General features: G+C 39.6%; 1 protein-coding gene across 1 annotated transcript in view; it reads right to left on the bottom strand.

Annotated features, from left to right (window-relative positions):
* The window catches only part of megf11 (multiple EGF-like-domains 11), a 322,648-nt gene that overhangs the window by 83,368 nt on the left and 224,228 nt on the right, over positions 1-15,052 (bottom strand). Inside the window, exon 6 of the mRNA XM_048615768.1 lies at positions 3,171-3,383. Within this exon, the coding sequence (XP_048471725.1) occupies positions 3,171-3,383 (213 nt within the window). The remainder of the gene's footprint in view (positions 1-3,170; positions 3,384-15,052) is intronic.

The raw sequence follows: 15,052 nt of genomic DNA, 5'->3' as shown, positions 1-15,052 counted from the left end.
CTGAAACGTCAGCTTTCCTGCTCCTCTGATGCTGCTTGGCCAGCTGTGTTCATCCAGCTCTACACCTTGTTATATTAGAATGATACAGTTTGGTTGAACAGAGCTCTACAGAATACACTGTTGTGGGGCAGTACAAACAAATGACATATTAAAATGTGCTCCAAAATGAAAGGGTGCAGATCTGAGAACGTCGGCTTCAGAGTTCTCAATGTCAGCCTTTCTTTGAATAGAAATGTAGCGCAAGGTTCCACAGGAGCAATCTGTGGATGATTCATAATCAGACCACTCTTGCAAAATCTCTTGTCACAAGGTAGTGATGGCATAACCTGATGCATAGGAGATTGATTCTGATTTCACCAAGTCAATATTCTGAGAATGGTACAGTACAAGATATAGCAGAAAAGACATTAATCACGAAAATGATGCAGCAGCTCAAGGTTTATGGTATCACAGGACTGGTATTATAGTAACATACCAGAATTTGCCAGTTTATTAGCATGGATGATGATGGACTCTCCTACTGCTTTGACGGATGAATGTAGAATGATTAAAATGTATGCAACATCATGAATACGATATTGTAACGTTCACTCTATACGATACAGAACAGGTTATAAAATATATACAAAATAATATGTATCATAAATTATGTTGTTTTGCTTGCAAAAATAATACTTGAGGAACTTAAAGAATTTACCCAGTAAGAATCACATATAGAGAACTGATTACGTTTTGGGCTAGCAATGATATCAAATTATTTCATCTTTTTCCTGTTTCTAAATTTTTCTTCACTCTATTTGAGAAAGAATTAACTGATAGTTCTCCAGTGTATGTGTTCAACAAAAATCATAACTAAAAACATTAAATATGTTTCTGCCTGATCTTCCAGGCCACTGTCTTTTGCTTTTGCATTTGAACATTTTACGACCCCTTTGTATCTCGATTACTTGTCCCAGTTGCTATTCTGCATCTGTTTCTTTAAGGAAATGACAGATATTTTTATCTTACAAGTAGCTGTGGAACATGTTGCTAATTTTCTATTTAAAAGTCACTCTTCATTTTCTCGTTTCTATAGCACTTTAATTCAGCAAGTCATGGCATTCATCAAGCCCCCTCTTAGAAACTGGTTCTTAATTTTAAGTTAACACTTAGCAATTAACTGAAACATTTATCTGGAAAACTTTTAAATAGCTGTGAGGATATGGTGCTTAATTGCAAGGGTGAAAAAAATGTCTTTCTTACCGCTGCATAAATAATTTTAAAGTGGTTTTAATTTTCAGTTTCTTGGAGAATCAGGAAGCTTTAATTCAAAAATCAATTTTAAATAATCTATAGGAAATATATTTATCATTCTAAAGAAACGAAAAATTTAAATTTATAGCCCCATGCCATCACAATATTGGCAAATGTTAACTCCATGAACTGAACTTTCAACATTAATAAGGCAAGGGCTAGATATTTTTAATCAACCTGTTCAGAGATGTTATTACATACACCTCTACAGCAGGCAAGACTTGAACTTGGGTCTTCTGGCTGAGAGTAGGGACACTACATCTGCACTACACAAGTCCTCAAAAAATGTAATATCAGATCATTCACCTGTTTACCAGCTCAACCAGTCTTCTTATCATCTTCTTTATTGGAATAATTTTTATGTAATTGTCAGCCAATTTGATACCACTCATCCTACACTCATTGATTTGATTTCCCTGTTGTACAATAAAAAGAGGGTGTTCAGCTCCTCAATACTGTTCAGTCATTCATATTAGAAATAGCTCTGCTGTATTTCAATTCCATTTGTCTGAATTGCTCCATATTCCTTGATATCCTCACTGAACAAAATCCACTGACCTCAGTTTTAAGAATTTATATTGACAACCGACATCCACAGCCTTTAGGGGAACAAAATCCAGATTTTCACATCCCTTCAGGAGATAAAAATGCTCACTCCCAAAATGCAGTAAGTTAAAAAATTGGGAAATCTTGCCTATTAGGAAAGTGAATACTTGCCCTGGGGTTCATTATACTGAACCTCTTAGCATTTTCACTTGATTAGGACATGCTAACTTACTGGGTAATTTTATACTGTATTTTATCTTGGATTAGGGATCTGAAACATACTTTAAAATATGATTTAATATATGCTCCAAGTCCAAAACTATTTTTTGTCAGATTGTTTTTATGCTTTAAAAAGTTGAGGCTAAACAAGTGTCAATGTTGGTCAATCAGAGAATCAATATCTTCTAATTTAGTGTTATATAGTTCAAAACTTGTACCATCAAAGTATGTTAAAATATTGATCATTTTGTTAAAATAGTAAATAAAATAACCATATGTCAGATTAAAATTCCCTCACTTTGTATTTATTTGGTTTAGTTGAAATTCTATCAAATATTACAAGAAAAATAACTGTAAAGTGAAAAAGTTGAAAATTAATGGTGCCCAGTTTGTAAACTATTGGATAAAGTAATAGTGTCTTTGGTTTCATGATCCTGATTTTAACCAACAGCAAAACACTAAAAAAGCTACCAGAAAAATATCCAGATGATCTGGTTATTATCATTATTATTTGTGAGACCTTGCTGTGGTCAAATTCTTTCAGAGATAGTAGGAACTGCAGATGCTGGAGAATCTGAGATAACAAGGTGTAGAGTTGGATGAACACAGTAGGCCAAGCAGCATCAGAGGAGCAGGAAAGTTTTTGTTTCGTTTTCTACATCACACCAGCAATGACACTTCAAGGTGAAGTACCCATACTGAGGTCATTGGAGATACTATAGAAATGCAAATTACTTACTTTTCTCCTTTTCATTTTAAAGCTTCTCGATCATAGATGTGGGTTTAGTTGGGTAGGAGCATAAATTAACATAAACAAAGAGGAAATAATGGCAAACAAGATATATGAAATAACCCAGCACTCTCTATCTCATTTTCATGCGGTCCAAAGTAGAATTTTTGATGCCGATCTCCAGGAAACGATGGTCGAAAACCTTTTGATTACCTTTCCAAAATCAGATAGAATATGGCAAGAAGTCTGTACAAAAGCAGCTTTGACCTCCTTATGAGTGTACAACTTGACTAGCTGAGTATATCTTGACACCATAGAAGACAAATAATTCCACCTGTGCATGAAATCATTTCACTATTCATGTTAATCATTTTGTTAATACCTTTGACTATGTTTGCCATTGCAAGGGCACTGCTTGTGGCACTTCAGTCCATATAACCCATCTGGACAAATTCTGTCTTGACAACGATCTCCTGTGAACCCTGGCTCACAAAGACATGCTCCATTAACGTGGTAACATTCAGCTCCATTGAGGCACTCACACCTTTGGGCACACTGTAAGCCATAGCTGCCAACAGGGCACTCCTCCTGACATCTATTTGAGAATAAATAATGAGTCACATTGTAGAAGAAAAGTACTGCAATAATCAACTCTCATCATACAAAATCAACTTAAGTTTATTCATCTAAATTTATTTACAGAGGGTTTGAAATTACACTACTTGAATCTATGAAATTAATGAGCTGGGTATTTTAACAGGAATTCTGATCACGGCTAAAATACTGGATACAAAATATGAGGAGTGAAGACATATACTCTTAACAGACACAGTTGTAATTTCAAAACTAGAGAGAATAATGAACACTTAAGACTGATTACATAGCTCTTATCAAAATTACCTATTAGCATTTGGCAAAGAGCCATTATCTTGAACAGGAATTAGCACAGGAACAACCTTACACATCTACTACAAAGCACTCATCTTATTTTCATAAAAATATAAGAATCAAAGTGCAGTACTTACCTGTTTTTGGACTAAGCCCAAAGGCGGGTGAGATTGGAGGACAGAAACTTGTGACCTGTCAGAAGGTGAAAGCCTGCTGGAAGTTCTGACAATCAGGTACCCAATAAGTAGTCAATGGATTTTCAACTGGTAATTGGACGTAGAATGAGCAGGTCCAACAGGCTGGTAGCTTCAGAACTCAGCAGTGCCATGCAGGAATTCATGGCTGCAGTTGAACAATATCCCCTAGACTCCCAGGATGGAGGGTCAGTCACTGTTGAGTTAATTGTCCTTTGGGGTGTGGCATGTCACAGGTTGGGGTTGTGGGAAAAGGAGGGGCATTGGGATTGTAAGCAAGGACAAGTTTGTCTCTCACTGAACAACCCCCTGTCCTATGCCCAGTCCTTGAAAATGAGTTGTTACATTATTGACTTATCTGTGGGATGTGGGTGTCACTGGCTGCTTAGCATTTATTGCCCATCCCTAGTTGACCATCAGAAGGTGTTGGTAAGCTGCTTTCTTGAACTGCTGCAGTTCACCTGCTGTGCGTTGACCCACAATGCCATTAGGGAGGGAATTCCAGGATTTTGACCCAACAGCAGTGAAGGAATGGTGATATATTTCCAAGTCGGGTTGGTGAGAGGCTTGGAGGGTAACTTGAAGGTGGTGGTGTTCCCATTTATCTGCTGCCCTTGTCATTCTAGATGGAAGTGGTCGTGGGTTTGGAAGGTGCTATCTGAGGATATTTGGTGAATTTCTGCAGTGCATCTTGTAGATAGTACACACTACCACCATTGAGCATCGGTGGTGGAGGGAGTGGATGCTTATGGATGTAGTGCCAATCAAACGGGTTGCTTTGTCCTGGATGGTGTCAAACTTCTTGAGTGTTATTGGGGCTGCACTCATCCAGGCAAGTGGGGAGTACTCCATCACACTCCTGACTTGTGCATCGTGGATGGTGGACAGGAGGTGAGTTACTTGCTGCAGTATTCTTAGCCTCTACCTGTTCTTGTAGCCATTGTGTTTATGTGGTAAGTCCCATGAGTTTCTGGTCAATGATAACTCCCAGGATGTTGATTGTGGGGGATTCAGTGATGGTAACATCATTGAATGTCACGGGGCAGTGGTTAGATTGTTTCTTATTGGTGAAGGTCATAGCCTGGCATTTGTGTGGTGCGAATGTTACTTCCCTCTTGTCAGCCCAAGCCTGGATATTGTCCAGATCATGTTGCATTTGAACACGGACTGCTTCAGTATCTAAGGAGTCACAAATGGTGCTGAACACTGTGCAATCATCGGTGAACATTCCCATTTCTGACCTCCTGATGGAGGAAAGGTGAAGCAGCTGAAGATGGTTGGGCCTAGGACTCTACCCTGAAGAATTCCTGCAGAGATGCTCTGGAACTGAAATGACTGACCTCAAACAACCACAACTTTCTTGGCTTTTCTGACGAAGGGTCTAGGCCCGAAACGTCAACCTTTCTGCTCCTATGACGCTGCTTGGCCTGCTGTGTTCATCCAGCCCTGCACCTTGTTGTCTTACAACTTTCTTGGTGTCAGGTATGACTCCAACCACTGGAGAGTTTGCCCCCTGTTACCCAATGATTCTGGTTTTGTTTAGGCTCCTTGATGCCACACTCAATCGAACGTAGTCTTAATTTCAAGGGTGTCACTTTCACCTCACCTCTGGAATTCAGCTCTTTTGTCCATATTTGAACCCAGGCTGTAATGAGGTCAGGAGCTTAGTGGCTCTGGCGGAAGCCAAACTGGGTGTCACTGAGCAGGTTATTGCTGGGCAGGTGCTGCTTGATTGCACTGTTGATGGCACCTTCAATCACAGATCAAGCTGAAATAATTACAGCCCAGGAGTAAATAAGCCATGGTAACTGACCATTTAAAGACCTCAGTTGGTTGTGAGTTGATAAGATAGTGCATGTGCCTCCCACTCATAACTTAACTCAGTAAATGTGAGAAGATAGCAGGGTTCTTATATATCCCAAACCTACCTAATTGAAGTTCCCTTCCCGCCTCAGGCCTGAAGGAGCCTGCTCAAAGAGCAACTGCGTCACATAATGAGACTATTCAGTTCATGAACTGAACATGTCCATTCAGCTTCTTGAACTTAACCTTGTAACTAAATTCCCTCATCCCTAGAACCATTGTGATAAATTTCCTCTGCATGCTGTTAAGGGGCTTCACATCCATTCTGAAGTATGGTGATCAGAAATGGGTGCAGTACTCTGGTTTTGGCCTAAATAGGGCTTTATAAGGGTTCACCATAGTTTCCTGGCTTTTGTACTCATGATCCCATATACTGATATATTGATCCTCAATATACTGTGCCATTTTCAAAGATCTTGGGTTGAATCTTCGATTTTTTTTGGATAAGTACAAGCTATGTCACATTTTTTGGATAGATTCTCGCTGTGAGGCTAGCGAGATTTCTCACTGTATCTTACCAGACATTATACATTAACTACGCCTATGGTGTCCCTCATGGGCAATTCCAGCTCCATCAGTCCCAAAACAACTCACCATTCACCAGATATCCACCAAAAGTACCGCATCCTTTGCATCTATGCCTTCTTGAGAGGCTGTTGTGCACCCTGACAAGTATTAGTAGCTTGTCATTGCCCTTCATTGACAGAGTAATGGCACAGCAGGCACAAAGCCACTCTGCTCACGGCATTTGCGGGTATGGTTAACATTCCCATGTAACCATATTCGATCAAACTAGACACACACTTTACTTTGTCCTCAGATACATTCTACCTGATGACCCTCTCTGGGTCCATGAGACTCTTTCTACATTAGCCAGTGGTCACTCGCATCCTGTCATTGACCAGTAGGGAAAATCACGTACAGACAAGCACGCAAGCAACAAGTCCCAACATGAACTTTTATTTACAGCCAGGAAAAAGGAACACAAAAGAAACAAACAGGGGCTGCAGTTCGTATGTACAATGCAAGCCAAATACTTGCACTGGCTGAGTGATCAATATATTGCATTCAAAAGGGTGCACCTACTACGATTTAATCCCCTTTCCATCCCAGATGCTTCTCAACCATTCCATTTTCCAATGCATCCATTTGAGCCCATTATCATACATATGTGATATATGGTGGAGTGATGTTTTTCTTGTCCCACAGCAACCTTGGAAGATCCACAAATAACAGGTTGCTTTTGTCCAGCACTTGCCTCCTTTTAAGTTATTGGGATGACAATGTTAGTTAAGTTAGTGCCAATGAATGGTGCAATCCACTGCATGCATTGCATATGCACGAAGAAATATTTACAACTAAAATGTAGGTGGAGTTTGCACAGTTGACCCTAGCAGGCTCCCCATGCACACTTATTGAAGATTGGCAGAGGACCACCCAGGACCATATTTGCCCAAACCTCTAACCAATTTCCATCTAGACATAAAATAAAGAAATGCAGACACTGAAGGTCTGAAACAAAAGAGAAATTGCTGGAGAAACTCAGCAGGTCTGGCAACATCTGTGGAGAGAAAGCAGAGTTAACATATTGAGTCCACTGACCCTTCTTCAGAATTGACAGTAGCTAGGAAATGTGGTATTTATGCTGATGACAGGGTGGGAGTAGACACTCACTCCGCTCCTGTCCACATTTGCAAGGCAAAGAATGACATGGATGATGTTAGCATGCAGGTAGGCATTAATAAGCAAGTACTAAGAAAGCAAGTGAGAGTTGCAAATTGAGGGGGATTACAACTTGTTATATACCTTATTAACACCACAACTAAGACCTTTCAGTTCAACTAATCCGCGCCAATCAGATATCCAAATCTGACCTAGTCCCATTTGCCAGCATTTGGCCCATATTCCCTCTAAACCCTTCCTATTCATGTACCACCCATTGCCTTTTCAATGTTGTAACTGTAACGACCTCCATCACTTCCTCTGGCAGCTTGTTCCATACATGCACCACACTCTGCGTGAAAAGGTTGACCCTCAGGTCCCTTTTAAATCTTTCCCCTCTCACCTTAAACCTATCTCCTTGGAAAAAGACTTTGGCTATTCACCTTCATGATTTTGTAAATGTCTATGAGGTCACTCTTCAGCCTCTGATGCTCCAGGGAAAAATACCCCAGCGTATTCAGCGTCCCCCTTATAGCTCAAACTTTCCAGTCCTGGCAACATTCTTGTAAACCTTTTCTGCACCCTCTCAAGTTTAACAACATCCTTGCTATTGAAAGATGACTCAGAATTGTACACAGTATTCCAAAAGTGGCCTTACTAATGTCCTATACAGCAGCAACATGGCATCCCAACTCCCATACTCAGTGTTACGACCAGTGAAAGCAAGCGTGCCAAATGCCTTCTTTATCAGTCTGTCTACCTGCGACTATGCACCTGCACTCCTAGGTCTCTTTGTTCAGCAACACTCCCCAGGGCCCTACCATTAAGTGTACAAGTCCTGCCCTGGTTTGCCATACCAAAATGCGACACCTCATATATATCTAACTTAAAATCCATCTGCCACTCCTCAGCCCATATGACCAAGGTCCCATTGTACTCTGAGATAAGCTTCTTCACTATCCACTACAACACCTATTTTGTATCATCTGCAAACTTACTTACCACACTTCCTATATTTGCATCCAAATCAATTACATAAATGATGAAAAGCAGTGGACCCAGCACTGATCATTGTGGCACACCACTGGTCACACACCACCACCCTCCGTCTCCTACTTTCAAGCCAATTTTGTATCCAATTAGCTAGTTCTCCCTGATCCCATGTGATCTAATCTTACTATCCAGTCTACAAAGTAGAACCTTGTTGAATGCTCTGCTTTCATCAATTTTCTTTGTCACCTCTTCAAGAAACTCAATCAAGTTAGTGAGACATGATTTCCCATACACAGAGCCATGCAGACTATCCCTAATCAGTTTTTGATTTTCCAAATATATGTAAACCTTGTCCCTCAGAATCCCCTCCAACAACTGACGTAAGGCGCATCGGTCTATAGTTCCCTGGCTTCTCCTTACCACCTTCCTTAAATAATGGCACCACATTAGCCAACCTCCACTTTTCTGGCACTTCACAGGTGGCTACTGATGATACAATTCTTTTTTATTCATTCACAGGATGAGGTGTCACTAGCTAGGCAGCATTTATTGCCCATCCCTAATTGCCCAGAGGGCAGTTAAGAGTCAACCACATTGCTGTGGGTCTGGAGTCACATCTAGGCCAGACCAGGTAAGGATGGCAGTTTCCTTCCCTAAAGAACATTAGTGAATCCAGATGGGTTTTTCTGACAATTTGCAATGAATTCATGGTCATCAGCAGACTCTTAATTCCAGATTTTTTTTATTGAATTCAAATTCCACCATTTGCCATGGTGGGATTCGAACCCAGGTTCCCAGAACATTACCTGAGTAATGTTCCCATTACCTGGGTCTCTGGACTAACAGTCCAGTGTGAATACACTAGGCCATTGCCTCCCCACCAATTATCTCAGCAAAGGCACAGCAATCTCTTCCCAAGCTTTCCACAAAGTTCTGGGAAACACCTGATAAGGTCCTGAGGATTTATTTACCTTTATGTGTTTTAAGACCTCCAACTCCTCCTCTTCTGTAACATGAACTCTTTTCAAGACATCACTATTTATTTCCCCAAGTTCACTAGTTTCCATGCCAGTCTCCACAGTAAATACTGATGCAAAATATTCACTTACTGTCTCACCAGCTCCTGTGGTTCCACACATAGATGGTCATATTGATCTTTAAAGGGTCCTATTCTCTCTCTAGTTTCTCTTTTGCCCTTCATGTATTTATAGAATCTCTTTGGATTCTCCTTAATTATTTTTGTCAAAGATATCTCATGTCCCCTTTTTGCCCTCCTGATTTCCTTCTTAAGTATACTCCTACTGCGCTTATACTCTGCTAGGGATTCATTTGATCCCAGCTGTCTATACCTGACATACGCTTATTTCTTCTTCTTGACCCCAGTCTCAATTTCTCTAGCCACTCTTTATGTGATATTTTGTCAAACTACTTCTTAAATTTCTATTCGACAATCTACATCTATCTTCATTGACCTTCGTTACTCCATCAAAAAATCTAATTCATTTAGACACTTTATTTTAATTAATCACAGGATGTGGGTGTTGCTGGCCAGCCTTCATTGCCTGTCCTTAGTTGGCCAGAGAGCAGTTAAAAGTTAACCACATTGCAATGGGTCTGGAGTCACATGTAGGCAGATCAGGTAAGGGTGGCAGTTTCCTTCCCTAAAGGACATTAGTGAAACAGATGGGTGTTTCTGACAGTAGTTAATGGCTTCATGGTCATTGTTGAGGTTCTTAATTCCAGATATTTACTGAATTCAAATTTCACCATCTACCATGGCAGATTTGGACAGAAGTCCTCAGAATATTACCTGGTTTCAGGATTAATAGTCTAGCTGTAATGCCACTAGCTCATCACCACTACCCCCTACATCCCCAACCTGATCTAACTTTTACAAATCCACGCTAACACTCCTTAAATAAATCACAGCTCTTTAAGTTTTTGTTAATTCTTTTCTCTGATTATTGTTTCTAAAACCTTAATCCTCCACTGATGTTAAATTAACCAGTTTATAGTTGCCAGGATGACCTTACCCTCTTACTTGATCAAGGGTGTCAACATTTGTCACTTTCCAATCCTCTGGCATGTATTGAAAGATTATGGCAAGTGCTTCCATTGGCTCCATGCCCCACTTCCCTTAGCAACTTCAGATGTCACCTGGACCAACCAGAGATCAGTCATGTTTGTACTGAATGGTGCAGCAGGCTTGAAGACCAAATAGTTACTTCTGCTCTTATTTCTAATATTCTTATGGACAAGAAGACTTATTCACTTGAAGAGTAGCCAGCCCTTCTGATACATCTTGCTTATCAATTTTCATCCCATTGATTAGCTCTAACATCTCACTTTCTACTGATACCTTATCAGCATCCATTTTCTTGGTAAACATTGAAGCCAAATACTCATTTAGCATTTTCTTCTTGCCCTGTGTCACTAAACATATATCACCTTTGTTTTTATCAATAAGCCCCACTCTTCCTCCTACAAAACATCAACTATTTCCATGCTGGCAGATTTTTGAGTTACTTTTTATGTTGTTGTCTCTCTCCTTCTCTGTGTAGGTGTCCTCATTTTTAAATTAGTTGATGGCATGTGAGTGTTGCTGACAAGGCCTACATTTATTATTGTTCTCTAATAGTCCTTGAGCAGGTGTTGGTGAACTACTTTCTTAAAATGCCGCAATACATACGTTATAGGTGCTCTTAATGACAATGTTCCAATATTTTGACTCCATGAGAGCAAAAGAATAACCATATAGTCCAAGTCAGGATGATGAATGACTTGGAGGGGAACTTGCAGGTGGTGCACCCATTAAATGCTACCCTTGTCCCAGATGGTAGAGCTTACAGAGTTGTAACGTGTTATGAAAAGATATGCCAGGGAATTCTTGGAGGCCTGGTATTCCAACCAGAACTCCATCAACAAACACATTGAATTAGACCCTGTGTACAAACCACTGAGAAACAGAAGCGGAAGTGGCACCATACACCCCAACAAACTGAGGCATATAAATAACAAGTAAGACAGAGCACCAACGCTTCACCAGAGGTGCATTGATGATGTTACCTACCAGGATGACGAAACGTTTGCAACCAAATCCACCGGCTTGGCAAGCATGTCTACAATCAAATCCAATAACAGCTAAGGGGAGAAATCTGACTTAAATACCCGCAAAAGGAGGCCAATTACCAGACACCCGAAGCAAATTTGAGCCCTTATTGGAAGGGAGAAGAAGTTTCATTTCCACCCAAAAACTAAGCTGATGAGGAGTTTATGATGGGAAATAATTTGCGGAGCACTGGGGAGCATTGTGTAAGTACATCAGGAGCCTAGATAAAACCTTGTGATGATATTACAGAGCTGAGCATCAGTGAGGACAAACAGCAGTGTGGACGGAATTAGATCACACAGGACACTACCTCTTGAAGAAGACCACAAAACTACATTCGATAATGGGAGAGTCATAGAATCATACAGCATGGAAACAGACCCTCCAGTCCAACGAGTCCACACCGACCATGTTCCCAAACTAAACGAGCCCCACCCGCCTGCATTTGATCCATATCTCTCCAAATTTTTCCTATTCATGTACTTATCCAAATGTCATTTAAATGCTATAACTGTACTGGCATCCACCACTTCCTCTGGCAGTTCATTCCACACACGAACTACTCTCTGTGTAAAAAAGTTGCCCCTCATGTCCTTTTTAAATCTTTCTCTTTTCACCTTAAAAATATGCCCCCTTGTTTTGAATTCCTCCACCCTAGGGAAAGGATCCTTGCTATTTATCTTATCTATGCCCCTTATGATTTTATAAACCCCTATAAGGATACCCTTTAACCTCGTATGCTCCAGTGAAACAAGTCGCAGTCTATCCAGCTTTCAGTTATATCTCAAACCCTTCATTCCCAACAACATCCTGGTAAAACATGTATATTTATGGCCTTTGTATTTCAGACAGGCAACTTCTAAAGTAATTTCATTTAGAATCTTTATGTGCAGAGAAAGCCAATTTAATCTCAGTAGTCAAGGCCAATTTGAATCAAATCCAAGATCAAAAGATGTGTTCTAATCATGGCACCAACTAGTTTCCTCACCTTCCTCACACCAAACAGCAGAAGCTAAACATTTAAATGAGTCATGATAGTACATGGATATGAATGCACGAGGAAGGTAGATTCACCTTTACCAAATTTCACTATACATCAGAGCCTAGTATATCTATGATTACCATGTTGTATTTTCTTATAATACATAATAAAAACATTACATTGAAGTCTAAGTCTAAAAGCAATTCTTAACTTTGCTTTTTGTTAAACTGGTTTGTCTCAAATCCAGGCTCACAGAGTGGCACCAAACCGCACGATCCAAGGGTACGTCAGCATCAAACATAATATATCCAGAATGATAAAAAGTTCTTCAAAGCAACACACTTGTTCCAGAGACATATCTGATTATTCTATTAAGGACACCCCTCAGTCAACACCTATCAATTCTAAGATACATCAATTAATGACTAAACTGATGTGGTAATTACCTCACACACTGAACTATACCTTGCCCAGAGCACATACCCAATCCCCTGGGTCCTGTCCTGACTGCCCTCCACTGTCCAGACCCTACCTGATTACTCGTACCAGCTGATGGCGACCCCACCCAACCCAAAACTACCCCCATCCCTCAAGACCTGACCTGTCCTGACCCAATTCAACGCACCTACAACGCCCCAAACAAACTATAAAAACTGTCAGAATGGAAGTATAGTGCTGCATCTCTGGGGAAGCCCAGAACAGAATCTCCTCTTAGAAATGCAGAGCTCCCTTCTTTTGTAACAAAGAATGGCTCACTGATAATCTGAATGAATTGTCAATTATCCAGTGCAATAAATATAAAGTGTCTTCATAACTTTACATTATCTTCATAATGCCTCCTTTCATTTTGTTTTACACAGATTAAAATTAACATAGTTGTCTCAACTTTTCCTCGTACTTTAATCCCTCAAGGCCTCGCATCATCATAGTCAATCTTCCCTGAAACTTTTCTAATGCATCTTTCTGCAGTCAAGTGACCGAAAATACAAACCAGGATTAGCCTCACTTCTAAGTGAGCTGACAAGCAGTTTCTTTGTAATGTCACTATGACCTATTCCAGCTTGCCCAAGTAATTCATTTATCTTATTAGTAACTGCCTCACACTGACCAAAAGCTTTTAAATATGATCAATTCTCAATTTAAATCTCTTTTCATTTAGCCATTGCCAAGGAAGAGACTATTTTAAGTCATTTTAGTTAATTTTGGTTTACATTTGCTAATCCTCCCTGAAATTTTCATCCGTTATTATTTCAAAAGAGGCATTTGATTGTATCCTTGAGTGGCTCAGCTGTACTATTGATATATCACATAAATGGTTCATCTTGTGTATTGTGTGTACTTGGATTTACATGTCCTTTCATGTATTACCTGACTGCTATCCACATTAAAATTCAACTGGAATTCCTCAGTGTCTGCAAATGGCCAATCTTATTTTTGCTTGTTACCTCTCCTTAGAGCTTGATGTCAGCAAATGTAACAATATCACTATGGACAGTTGTTCTATTTCATTCACAAATATTATAACCTGCAGGATTATCAGAATAGATTGCTATGGACTTTACAAATGTTTCTTTTCCAGGCAGAGCATCTCACATTTATCACTGTGTATGGTTTCAAGTGATGACATTCAAAGTGAAGAATAAATTGATTTGATGTCTTCACTGTAAGTTTATAGAGCATAATCCACAACTGATTGCATAGAAATAATAGTTGATGGTTTTCACGAGAGTATAATCACTAATTATATTTCTATGTCGTATGCTGATTATTGTGAACTAATTAAAGCTTATTTTTAAAAAAGCAAGGGTTTGCAGTTAGGGAGCTAAGAAGAGGTTTACAAAAGCTATTAATAATTATTAGAGCCAGTCACAGTGGATGAGTGATCTCAAACCCAATCTGAAACTCATTCTATTTTTTATTTGCTTGGAATTGGAGGGATTTCTTGCTAGTTTCCATTTTCACTGTTGCTCGATGACATTGTAGTCCATTCAACAATTTCGTTATCATTTGTCCTTGAGTTATTTCTTGCTTTTCTGAAAGGTTTATGTGATAAGACCAGTTTGGAGTGTGTCCACGTTAAATTTTCATGTGGGAATGCTGAACAAATGCTGTGGCAGTCTAACTATTGCAAGATAAATCCAATAGTGGGTGACGATGGATTGGCTTTGCACAACTGTAAAATAAGACATTTACAGTCATGTTTTCTTTTTTGATCAGATATTGCTGTGATGTTGTAAAGATGACAATTGGGAACAGAATTATACATTATTAAATTTGGTAAAGTTTCAGATTTGGCGTTGAATCCTAGTCTTAGAACAGCATCTATCATCATATCCTAATGAGATTCTCCTTTTCCTAAATGAATATTCAGAGAGCCTCTGGTTGAGGCTGAGAATTTAGGAGTTGATTTGGACTAATTCAAACCATTACATTTAGAAGCAAGAAAGAATTTCACCTTATTGGCCTGGGTTTGATTTGAATCCATGTGTTTGCATTAGGACAGAGTACTAAAAATACCCTTCACCCAGCTCCTGAAATGGAAACAGTGGCAGAAACATTATGAAATGAAAAAT

This window comes from Rhincodon typus, chromosome 33 (assembly GCF_021869965.1).
Source record: "Rhincodon typus isolate 14 chromosome 33, sRhiTyp1.1, whole genome shotgun sequence".
Classification (NCBI taxonomy): domain Eukaryota; kingdom Metazoa; phylum Chordata; class Chondrichthyes; order Orectolobiformes; family Rhincodontidae; genus Rhincodon; species Rhincodon typus.
This window is presented reverse-complemented; position numbering and strand designations above follow the sequence as displayed.